The following is a 13,111-nucleotide window of genomic DNA, read 5'->3' on the forward strand; positions in this document are numbered from 1 at the left end:
GTATCTTGGAAAATATATGTATTTTTTTTTTTCAATATTCCTTCCTAGGTGACAACGTACCTTAACTGGTTGGTAAGAATGTCATCAGAACTGGAAACCAACATTGTGGCGGTGGAGAGAGTAAAGGAGTATGCAGATCTGGAGCAGGAGGTAAAGTGCTCCCGACTACATAACTTTGTTGCCTGATTCAGCAGTAAGGTTGTTTTGGTTGGAGGGGGGGTTCTTTAGTCTGCACAACTTTTTTTTTTCGTCTGGCTTAAAACTAAAACTGATTGCTGATGGATCTTTTTTTGTTAAACAGGGTCAGTTTTAAAGTGCAACAAGTTTTTCAGCAATTTGAAATTAATCAAGTTATTTGTGTACCTGATCCATTTCAAACCCTGATGGCGGACCACTGCACCACTGGCTCGGCTTACCCTGCAGGGTGTGACTAAGTGGCCACCTTGTTTTAGTTAGCGACTGAGGTAGTGAGGATAGGCTTAGCCATTAAGGTAGCCACCAGGTGCCACTCCAGGCCGGTCCCAGACCTGCAGCATCTGCCCGAAGAGTCAGAAGCAGAACACTAGGTACAGAGTGCAAAGACAGAGACGTGGTCAGACAGTCCAGGGGCAGGCAGCACAGGATCAAAATACGAAGCTGGGGTCAGGAGCGGAGAGATCAGACAGAATGACTAAACAAGCGGGTCTGGTAACAGGAGAGACTAAACAGGAAAACACCTTGACAAGCAATTAGAAGAAGACTGCAAACTAGAACCTAAAAGTTCATGTAAGGTGTGGAGGGAGGATCTGCTTAATATTTCCCCTGCTGGCAGGGTATAAGCCAGGGAAGCAAATTTCTGCAGGAATTTAACCCTGCTATTTTCTGCAGAGTCTGGCAGCATCTCCCTATAGCCAGGTGGATATAGCAGGATGGTGCAGAACTGCTGGTAATGCTACAGGAGGCAACTCTGTTAGACTGCCTGACACTGGGAGGAGCAGAGCACTGAATGCAGTGGGTAGGACCACAGAGATCTGCAAGTTACCGGCGTGGCACAAATGATTAGGTGAAGATTACGTGACCAATCAACATTTTGTTGAAATGAATCCAGCAGCAATCGGTTATCTTGGCAGGACAAAAAAGTTGTGCAGTAATATATCTTTTTGGTCCGCTGAAAAATTGATTGCAACTGGATCTGTTTCCTTTTGAAGTCTGAAAAATTAACCACTTTGTAACCATTTGCTTTTTTGTTCCATTTGAAACGGAGTTGCTTATTTCCTTACTGGATTAGTGTCAAACGATTATTGCTAGACATGTTCTCTAAGCATTTCTGGCTATGTGAACTTTTTTGAAAAGATAAGAAACCTTTCCAGGGTGTTCTTTAAGTAAACAAAGCGGTGGGAATCTATTTTTCTGCCATGGGTCATTTTGATATTTATAACATAAGTTACAGACCACACAAAATTACCAACTTAAATGGATGCTGACAGTGGGTGAGAAGAAACTGCTGGGCACCCGACTGTCCAACTAGTCTCCAATGCTGTTCGCTCCCCGGTGGCGATTTAAACGGTTTCTCTCAGGTTTGATCCCCAGCGGCTTCTCCCCCGCCCGCTGCCTTGGAATGACAGGTCTCTCCTTATACACACTCGCAGGAAGAGATCGGTCGTTCTGCCACATCGTTTCAGAGTTAAACATCGAGGGCTGGAATCTCACAGCCACTGTCTGAATCGTGCTGCCTGTGGATAAGCAGCATGTATCAGCTGCCAGGTTTCATTTAAATATGCTATATTTAGTCAAAGATTTAATTAACTCACCCTTAATGTGATGGCTGGAGGTGTGGCGTGTGATGTTAGGTGGTATTGATGTTGCTACTTGCAACTGCATTTCCACGTTTGTGTTGCTCACGTAATACTTATAGAATTCAAGCAGTTAGAGGTTTGCTGATACATCATATAGGAGACACCGAGACTGCTGTATGTACATCACATGGAAGACACTGGGACTGCTGTATATATATCTCATGGGAGACACTGGGACTGCTGTGTGTACATCGCATGGGAGACACTGGGACTGCTGTATGTACATCACATCGTTGACACTGGGACCTCTGTGTGTACATCACATGGGAGACACTGGGACCTCTGTGTGTACATCACATGGGAGACACTGGGACCGCTGTATGTACATCACATCGTTGACACTGGGACCTCTGTGTGTACATCACATGGGAGACACTGGGACCTCTGTGTGTACATCACATGGGAGACACTGGGACCTCTGTGTGTACATCACATGGGAGACACTGGGACCTCTGTGTGTACATCACATGGGAGACACTGGGACTTCTGTGTGTACATCACATGGGAGACACTGGGACCTCTGTGTGTACATCACATGGGAGACACTGGGACCTCTGTGTGTACATCACATGGGAGACACTGGGACCTCTGTGTGTACATCACATGGGAGACACTGGGACCTCTGTGTGTACATCACATGGGAGACACTGGGACCTCTGTGTGTACATCACATGGGAGACACTGGGACCTCTGTACATCACATGGGAGACACTGGGACCTCTGTGTGTACATCACATGGGAGACACTGGGACTGCTGTGTGTACATCACATGGGAGACACTGGGACTGCTGTATGTACATCACATGAGAGGACTGCTGCCTTTATCATAAGGCCGAGAGCTTAGAGCGCACTAACTCTGCCCACAAAGAACTTCCCAGTGCTGGCACAGTACATAATCCAGCATTGCGTCTGCCATACCATTCAGGAGTGAATAATGATGTGTGTACGTGTTCTCAGGTTAAGGAAGAATTAAAGTGCTGGCGGCTAGAAATACAAGACCAGTGGCCCAAGTACTGCGGTACCCGGTAATCTGTCCAGAGGAAGTGACAACGGCCTGCAGGCTGGAGGTTCCCCACTCCTAACTTAAATGAGAATATGACCTACAACAAGGTTTTACATTGCGCTTTTTTTTTTTTTTTTTTTTTTTTAATAATCTAGAGTCCTAAAAAAAAGTTTTCAGTTTTCACTCTGGTCACTGAGCCCCATAATAAGCTGAAACTTCCTGCACATCTCACCGCCTTCTTTTCATAATAAATCTGCATATGTCACAGAGCATGCCCACAACACTCTCCTACAGATATCAGTTTGTCCCCTCCAGAGTATGATCCATGTGGCTGCTGTAAAGCACATCTATTTCCAAAAAAATGATGTGCACACTGTAAGGTTAAAGTTGATTGGTGCAGGCTGAACATCCAAAAGTCCAAATATCAACAAGAAAAACAGCTGCACTCAAATAATTGAGATTTATGCAAAAAATGTTGTTTCTTTATTCATGTATACAAACATCACCAGGTGCTGTTCAGAAATATAGTGACTGCGGGCGACAAGGTTAACGTTTCGACCAGGAACGGTCTTTGTCAAAACCTCACTGCAAGACAAATACAAAATATGAACGTGCTGTACAAATATACATGAACTTCAATATAAATAAAAATGAAATCTGTGTATAAACAACAATCACTTCCGGTCCAAATATACATCCAGAAATGTTATACAGCTATATATACATCGAGCTAATTTAGTAGAAGTCCATAGAAACATATCACAAGCCATCGCAAGGGATTTCAGTCCCATAAGTACAGGAAAAAACAAGGAGCATTTAAAAGAACCGCATTAACACGGTGTTGAATATGCACACTCAGCAAGAGCAGGGAGAACGATCAAGCCGCCAATGCAATGTACTAACCTTGTGTCAGAAGAATAAATAGGGAACAGAAAGCATATCGGGAAGGAGTCCCAGTAGGGCTAAAAGAAAAGAGGAAAATTAAAGGGTATCAAGGGCAAGTAAATGTGTCAATAAAACGGTAAGAAAACGTATACAGGCCACAATAGTTACCAGCTCTGGTCAGGATTTGGAGAAAGCGTGTCCGCCTTATAGGTGATGCAGTGGCTCATGTGGGGAGCAGTAGCGCTATAAATAGATGGCGTTTGTTGTCATTTCCGGGTCTGCGTGACTTAGCGTGCAGTTCCGGTAAGCTGGAGAGAGGCCTAGCACGCAGAGGCATGCGTGCCGTGTCAGTGCGCCTACGCGGTAAATACAGGGACCTGGACCGAGTCATTGTGGCTGCGTGGCCAATGGAAGGCCTGGTACATGCGCAGTATGCTTGAGCAGGCGAGGACATAGGTAGATAGAGGGCGCTTGCGCAGGAAGTTATACTAGGTGTCTGCAGAAATAAATTGGGATGAAATTGTTCCTGTGGAACTGCAGCAAAGTTGTGGACTCACTCCGGATGTAGGGGATAATAGAAAATGTCACCATTAAGGGACATCAGGTAATAGAAGAGTGGAAAGCAGGGGACTAAATAATGTGAAGAAAAATAAATTGAAAAGATTCGACAAATAAAATGTAAATGAACAAGAAAAACTACTATTTCTCCCCCCCCCCTTTTTTTTTTTTTTGCACATTATATTTTACATTTCACTCATTGTTTCCTGTTTGATTTAATTGATGTACTTTTTATTTTTTATCTTTTATTGGTTCTTGTTGTTCACCTCCATTATTCAGGTTTCACTCAATTGATTTTTCAGTTTTTTCATTGTATTCATTATAGCCCCATATTATTTAATCTCTTCCAATTTCATCTTTATCTATTATTACTCTGTCGCCTCATTGGGGGACACAGGACCATGGGTGTTATGCTGCTGTCCACTAGGAGGCGACACTGTGCATAATCTGAAAAAGATTAACCATGGCTCCTCCTCTGCAGTATACACCCCTGGACGGCATCAGCCTTCTCCAGTTTTTGCTTAGTGTCACATTGGAGGCACACCTAAAAAATTTTTCTTTACTCCGTTTTTCCGACGGGATTACAGATGAAGAAAAGTGGGTCTCCTGCGAGACACCCGGCATGGCTCCTTCCTCGGCCCCCTATTACGGGGTGCCCGGTTGAAGTAGAGATGGCTATTCCCCATGTCGCTCCTTCCCCAGTCCCTCGGGTGCTGGTTCGAAGTCGAGACCCCCCCCTCCTTCCCCAATTCCTTTTGGTTTCTGGGTTGAGGTCGAGGCGAGGATAAAGCCCCCTGATGGTCACAGCAGCACCCTCCCTAATCCCCCTCTGGGGGCATTAGGCTGAGACGCCTCAGGTAGGGCCTGTACAGGCAGCACTCTGCAGCTCCCAGCAATGGGCCAGCACACTGCGCCTGCATCCAGGGACCCCAGCCCAGCTGCGGGCTCCTGTCGGGGCCGGGGGGAGTGCAGGCAGTCATGGCACAATAGAGCGACAGGGTTCCCTGCACCCCTGTCTCTGCAGCAGCACCAGCTCTACACTGCCTCGGGGGGACCCCTCACCGGGCCCCCCTTACGCTTATAGCCCCACCGCTATCCTGCCTTTAAATCCGGGGGGGTCCGGTTCAGATCCGACCCCCTCCCGGACTTCCGCGCCGGCCTGGAGCCTTCCTGGGCAGCAAGCATCTAATTTAGGCCGCGGCTTCGGCCTAGCTGAAGCCGCTGCCTCCTCACCGCCCCCCGGATGACAAATATGACTCTATAGTGTCATAGAGGGGGCGGATCGAGACGGAGAGAGCGCGTTTTTACACAGCTCTGCCGCCTTTTTCAACTCTCTGCCGCCTTTCCCCCCTTCTTCTCGGCGGCCATTTCTGCTGCAGGGATTAACCCTGCACCTCCCGGTCAGCAGGACCAGGACCCGGCCAGCCAGTCTCCGGGGGGCACAGGACTGTGGATCTTCAGCGCTGGACCTAGGAGCAAACTGGTGGGGTAAGATCACAGCTGAGTTTTTTACTCGGCTGTGAATCCATATTCCCTATAAGGCTCCCCTATAGGTCCCCTGCATAGCCAGCCGTTCTGCACTCTGTGCACTATGCCGGGCTCAAGGTCCAAGAGAACCGGGCAGGACTGCTATTATGCATTCTGCACAGCCTGCAGGACCGCCCTCCCCAGTGGCAGCGCGTACCCGCACTGCCAGGACTGCATTCAGACTACTGTGTCAGAGCCCCAAGAAGCCCCTGCCAATGCTTCGGTGTCTAATGCCACGCCGGAATGGGTCACTCAGAGGTCGCAATCTATGACGCAGTCTATAGATAACCAAACCTCCACATTGCTTCAGGCTCTGCAGAGTCATGCCTCGGCTATGACCGTTACCCAGCAAAGGGAGAGCTTGACTCAGGAACAGGACGACCCTGGCACATCCACGTCTAGGTCAGGACGCAAGCGGACCCATAGGTCAAGTCCATCTGCTTCATCCCATAGCACACGGTCATCTCCTTCTAGGGAGAGACACCGTAGTTCCAGGTCATCTAGACCGTCCCCTTCCAGGGGCAGACAATTCAGATCTCCGCAATCCCTGACCAGAGAAGGCCTCCTCCCCAGCTCGCCCAGCAGGGGACGCCTTAGTGATACACAGGATTCGGAAGGCATCTGCGACTCCGACTCAGACAGGGAAACGGAGGGGTCCCTGATCCCAATCCCCCCCCCCTAGCAGTACAGCGCTAGTTGAGGACATAATCTCTTCCATCGGGTGCTGGACATTTTTGATCCGCCACCAGAGGCCCCAGAACACAAGATTACCTTTGAAGGACCTCTGAAGCCGCCTAAGGTTTTTTCTAACTACCCAGAATTTAAGGCGATCCTTAAAAAGCAGCTCCCAGCCTGAGAAAAAATTCGCTAATCGCAAATATCTGGAGGCAAGGTACCCTTTCCCACAGAAGGACACCAAGGAATGGACAGATCCACCCGAAGTGGACCCCCCAGTCTCTAGACTTGCAGCGCAGACCCTCTTTTCACTTCCTGATAGCTCAACCCTCAGGGACGCAGCAGACCGGCAGGTAGAACGCATGGCTCATTCAGTTTTCGAGGTGGCAGGGGCCTCCCTGGCTCCCGCGTTGGCTTCAGTTTGGGCTGCCAAGGCCATCCTGGCTTGGGCCAAAAATTTACAGGCTGGCCTCCAAGCATCTGCTCCTGAGCTGTCGGACCAAGCGGTTCAAATAGCAGTTGTAGCAGATTACATGCTTCATGCAGCTCTGGATTCAGCAAGGGGGATAGCATCAAACGCCATCACGATTCAGCGTATCCTCTGGCTGCGGAATGGAAAGGGGACGCAGCCTCAAAGAAGTCCCTCACGTACATCCCGTATCTCAGTGGGCGACTTTTCGGTAAAAAGTTGGACACCATGATATCTAACGCCATCGGGGGTAAGAGTACCTCTCTCCCTCAACTGAAACCTAAACGCACTTACAAGAAGCGTAACAAACCCAATTCCGCTCCTTTCGGAATTCTTCGGGCTGGTCCGTCCCGCGTCCAGCACAAAATCGTAACCGTTCCCCACGCAGGGACAACTCACGGTCGACGCAAAGGTCGGACAAGACCTGGCAGTCAAAAGCAGGCCAGTCAAAGCCCAAAGGAGGAAAATCTCAGACTTTCTCCTCCTCATGACTCAGACTCCGGAAGACATCCCACCCGTAGGCGGTCGACTTTTGCTCTTTCAGCAAGTCTGGATGCCTATTACAGAATACAGGTGGGTCAGGGAACTAGTGTCTTCCGGATACAAAATAGACTTCACCTCCAACCCACCGGACCGATTCTTCCTCTCTGTCCCCCCAAAACCGCCAGCCAAGGCTCGTGCCTTCCACCAAGCGGTTCCCTCGCTTCTTCAAGCAGGAGTCATAGTACCGGTTCCCGCGGCCGGGCGCTTCCGAGGGTTCTACTCCAATCTATTCGTAGTCCCCAAGAAAGGAGGCAGCCTACAGCCCATACTGGACCTAAAACAACTCAACAAATATGTACGGGTTTGTCACTTCCGCATGGAGTCCCTTCGGTCCATCATTGCGTCCATGGAAAAGGGAGAATATCTCGCCTTCATAGACATACAAGACGCATACCTGCATATACCGATTGCACCTGCTCATCAGAGTTTTCTCAGGTTCGCAATCGACCAGGACCACTACCAATTTGTAGCTCTCCAGTTCGGACTCGCCACTGCTCCCAGAGTGTTTTATCAAGGTCATAGTTACATAGTTACATAGTTATTAAGGTTGAAGGAAGACTGTAAGTCCATCTAGTTCAACCCATAGCCTAACCTAACATGCCCTAACATGTTGATCCAGGGGAAGGCAAAAAAAACCCATGTGGCAAAGAGTAACTCCACCATGGGGAAAAAAATTCCTTCCCGACTCCACATACGGCAATCAGACTAGTTCCCTGGATCAACGCCTTATCAAGGAATCTAGTGTATATACCCTGTAACATTATACTTTTCCAGAAAGGTATCCAGTCCCCTCTTAAATTTAATTAATGAATCACTCATTACAACATCATACGGCAGAGAGTTCCATAGTCTCACTGCTCTTACAGTAAAGAATCCGCGTCTGTTATTATGCTTAAACCTTCTTTCCTCCAGACGTAGAGGATGCCCCCTTGTCCCTGTCTCCGGTCTATGATTAAAAAGATCATCAGAAAGGTCTTTGTACTGTCCCCTCATATATTTATACATTAACATAAGATCACCCCTTAGTCTTCGTTTTTCCAAACTAAATAGCCCCAAGTGTAATAACCTATCTTGGTATTGCAGACCCCCCAGTCCTCTAATAACCTTGGTCGCTCTTCTCTGCACCCGCTCCAGTTCAGCTATATCTTTCTTATACACCGGAGACCAGAACTGTGCACAGTATTCTAAGTGTGGTCGAACTAGTGACTTGTATAGAGGTAAAATTATGTTCTCCTCATGAGCATCTATGCCTCTTTTAATACATCCCATTATTTTATTTGCCTTTGTAGCAGCTGCCTGACACTGGCCACTGAATATGAGTTTGTCATCCACCCATACACCCAGGTCTTTTTCATTGACGGTTTTGCCCAGAGTTTTAGAATTAAGCACATAGTTATACATCTTATTACTTCTACCCAAGTGCATGACCTTACATTTATCCCCATTAAAGCTCATTTGCCATTTATCAGCCCAAGCTTCTAGTTTACATAAATCATCCTGTAATATAAAATCGGCCTCCCCTGTATGATTACCCTGCAGAGTTTAGTGTCATCTGCAAATATTGAAATTCTACTCTGAATGCCCCCTACAAGGTCATTAATAAATATGTTAAAAAGAAGAGGGCCCAATACTGACCCCTGTGGTACCCCACTGCTAACCGTGACCCAGTCCGAGTGTGCTCCATTAATAACCACCCTTTGTTTCCTACCCCTGAGCCAGCTCTCAACCCACTTACACATATTTTCCCCTATCCCCATTACTCTCATTTTATGTAACAACCTTTTGTGTGGCACCGTATCAAAAGCTTTGGAAAAGTCCATATATACTACGTCCACTGGGTTCCCTTGGTCCAGTCCTGAACTTACCTCTTCATAGAAGCTGATCAAATTAGTCTGACATGAACGGTCCCTAGTAAACCCGTGCTGATACTGGGTCATGAGGTTATTCCTCAATGCCCAAAGCCACCATGGACGTCCTGCACTCCAGAGGCATAGTAGTCATTCCATACCTGGACGATCTGCTCATCAAGGCTCCCACCTTCAAGGACTGCGAGCTCAGCGTCTCAATCACATCCGACACTCTGAGTCGCCTGGGCTGGTTAGTCAACCTACAAAGGTCATCACCAACCCAGAGTCAGTCTCTGACCTTCCTGAGAATGCTATTAAACCCCTCCAGGGGTCTAGTGCTCTTTCCCAGGGACAAGGCACTGGCTCTAAGCCTAGGAGTTCGCACCCTCCTCCGCAAACCCCCTCGATCTCTCTGGTTTGCCATGAGAGTCCTCGGCAGGATGGGGGCAGCAATAGAAGCGGTCCCATTTGCCCAGTTTCACCTCAGGCCTCTCCAACTAGCCATTCTCAAGTCCTGGACAAGAACCCTATCCCTCTCGACAGGGAGTTCCGGCTAACGTCATCAACCAGGAGGTCCCTGCACTGGTGGCTCAAGCCAACCTCGCTAGCAAAGGGGAAATCCTTTCTCACAGGTCAATGGAGGGTTCTGACCACCGACGAGAGCCTGACAGGTTGGGGTGCGGTGCACCTACACCACAGGGCACAGGGCAAGTGGTCCCCAGTGGAAGGGACCATGCCCATCAACATCCTGGAAATTCGTGCCATCCTCCTGGCATTGAGGGCCTTCCATCACTTACTGGCAGCCTCTCACATCAGGATACAATCGGACAATGTCACGGCTGTAGCATATGTGAATCACCAAGGGGGGACCCTCAGTACCCAGGCGATGCGAGAAGTGTCACACATCCTCCACTGGGTGGAGGACACAGGCTCGGTTCTCTCGGTGGTCCACATTCCGGTTGTGGACAACTGGGAAGCAGACTTCCTCAGACAACAAGGAATAGACTCGGGAGAGTGGTCTCTCCATCCTTGAAATTTGTCGCCAGATCTGCCATCGCTGGGGGACCCCAGATGTGGACCTAATGGCATCCCACTTCAATGCCAAGGTCTCCAACTTCATGGCCAGAACACACGATCCGCGGTCGCTCGGAGCAGATGCTCTGGTTCAGGACTGGACCCAGATCCAGCTTCTGTACATTTTTCCACCTCTCCCCCTGATATCCAGAGTGGTGAGGAAGATCAAGCAAGAGGGAGTTCAAACCATCTTAATCGCTCCGGTCTGGCCCAGACATACATGGTAAGCCGACGTCGTACAACTTTCAGCAGACGGCCCCTGGCGCCTCCCCGACCGCCCGGATCTTCTATCACAAGGCCCGTTCTACCACCAGAACTCAGGGGCTCTCAATTTGACTGTGTGGCCCTTGAAACCTGGGTTCTAACCCAGGCAGGGCTCTCGACGGACGTCATTAGGTCCATGATCAGGGCACGGAAGCCAGCCTCTGCCAAGATCTATTACCCTACCTGGAAAGTTCTCTTTACCTGGTGCGAATCTCGTGGCCAGACCCCATTCCCTTATTCCCTCCCCAAACTACCTGGTTTTCTCCAATCGGGTCAGGAGGCCAGGCTGTCCCTGGTCTCGCTTAATAGCCAGGTGTCAGCCCTCTCAGTGCTTTTTCAAAGGCGCATTGCTACCAAGCCGCAAGTAAGGACATTCCTTCAGGGGGTTTTCCCGATTGGTTCCCCCCTACAGACGACCACTAGAAACGTGGGACCTCCACCTGGTCCTGACAGCATTGCAGGAACCACCCTTCGAACCCCTTAAGGAGGTCCTGCTCCGCCTTCTATCCCAGAAGGTGTTTTTTTTTTTCCTGGTGACAATCGCCTCGCTACGCAGGGTGTCTGATCTAACAGCACTCTCCTGCAGACAGCCCTTTCTGGTTTTTCATCAGGACAAGGTAGTCCTTCGTACGGTCCCATCCTTCCGAAGGTTGTGTCCCACTTCCACCTCAATGAGGAAATTTCTCTGCCTTCCCTTTGTCCGGTCCCGGTTCATAGAGTGGAGAAGGCTCTGCATACGCTTGACACTGTCAGGGCATTGCGTATGTGTCTAGAACTGCGTCCTTCCGGAGGTCTGATTTCTCTTTTCCTTCTTCCGTTAGGCGGCCACAAGGGTCTGCAAGCTTCCAAAGCTATCCTTGCCAGGTGTATAAAATCCACCATACAAGAGGCCTACCGCCTTAAGAATTCTCCTCTTCCAGCTGGTATTACGGCACACTCTACATGGGCGGTAGGGGCCTCCTGGGCCATTCGGCACCAGGCTTCGGCACAACAGGTGTGTAAGGCGGCCACTTGGACTAGCCTACAAACGTCTACTAAACACTACAGAGTTCATACCCAGTCCTCAGCGGACGCGAGCCTGGGTAGACGGGTCCTGCAGGCGGCGGTGCCCCAAGTTTAGGAGCCTGTCTGCACAATATTCATCCATTGCTTCCCACCCAGGGACTGATTTGGGACGTCCCATGGTCCTGTGTCCCCCAATGAGGCGACTGAGTAAAGGAGATTTTTGTGTACTCACCATAAAATCTTTCTCTTAGCCGTTCCGGGCCGTTGTTACTGTTGAGTTCTCATATTGTTTTCTTGAGCTCGTACATGGCTGCCTTCTTATAGGCATGGTTATGTTATTCATGTTAAATTCCTCCTAATGCTTTTGCACAAAACTGGAGAAGGCTGACTCCGTCCAGGGGTGTATACTGCAGAGGAGGAGCCATGGTTAATCTTTTTCAGATCATGCATAGTGTCGCCTCCTAGTGGACAGCAGCATAACACACATGGTCCTGTGTCCCCCAATTAGAGGCTAAGAGAAAGATTTTACGGTGAGTACACAAAAATCTCCTTTTTTATTTTTTTTATTCCTTTATCCAACTTTTATGTTCAACACATTCCCCTCATATATTTGTTCATTTACATTTTATTTGTCGAATCTTTTCAATTTATTTTTCTTCACATTATTTAGTCCCCTGCTTTCCACTCTTCTATTACCTGATGTCCCTTAATGGTGACATTTTCTATTATCCCCTACATCCGGAGTGAGTCCACAACTTTGCTGCAGTTCCACAGGAACAATTACATCCCAATTTATTTCTGCAGACACCTAGTATAACTTCCTGCGCAAGCGCCCTCTATCTACCTATGTCCTCGCCTGCTCAAGCATACTGCGCATGTACCAGGCCTTCCATTGGCCACGTAGCCACAATGACTCGGTCCAGGTCCCTGTATTTACCGCGTAGGCGCACTGACACGGCACGCATGCCTCTGCGTGCTAGGCCTCTCTCCAGCTTACCGGAACTGCACGCTAAGTCACGCAGACCCGGAAATGACAACAAACGCCATCTATTTATAGCGCTACTGCTCCCCACATGAGCCACTGCATCACCTATAAGGCGGACACGCTTTCTCCAAATCCTGACCAGAGCTGGTAACTATTGTGGCCTGTATACGTCATCTTACCGTTTTATTGACACATTTACTTGCCCTTGATACCCTTTAATTTTCCTCTTTTCCTTTAGCCCTACTGGGACTCCTTCCCCATATGCTTTCTGTTCCCTATTTATTCTTCTGACACAAGGTTAGTACATTGCATTGGCGGCTTGATCGTTCTCCCTGCTCTTGCTGAGTGTGCATATTCAACACAGTGTTAATGTGGTTCTTTTAAATGCGCCTTGTTTTTTCCTGTACTTATGGGACTGAAATCCCTTGCGATGGCTTGTGA

The 13,111-nt window shown here is 48.8% G+C and overlaps 1 protein-coding gene across 2 annotated transcripts in view; it reads left to right on the plus strand.

Moving 5' to 3' along the window:
* The window catches only part of ABCC1 (ATP binding cassette subfamily C member 1 (ABCC1 blood group)), a 131,458-nt gene that overhangs the window by 93,926 nt on the left and 24,421 nt on the right, over positions 1-13,111 (plus strand). For both annotated transcript variants that reach the window (XM_077275136.1, XM_077275137.1), the window contains one exon: positions 49-150. In XM_077275136.1, the coding sequence (XP_077131251.1) occupies positions 49-150 (102 nt within the window). The remainder of the gene's footprint in view (positions 1-48; positions 151-13,111) is intronic.

This window comes from Ranitomeya variabilis, chromosome 7 (assembly GCF_051348905.1).
Source record: "Ranitomeya variabilis isolate aRanVar5 chromosome 7, aRanVar5.hap1, whole genome shotgun sequence".
In the NCBI taxonomy this organism is placed as follows: Eukaryota; Metazoa; Chordata; class Amphibia; order Anura; family Dendrobatidae; genus Ranitomeya; species Ranitomeya variabilis.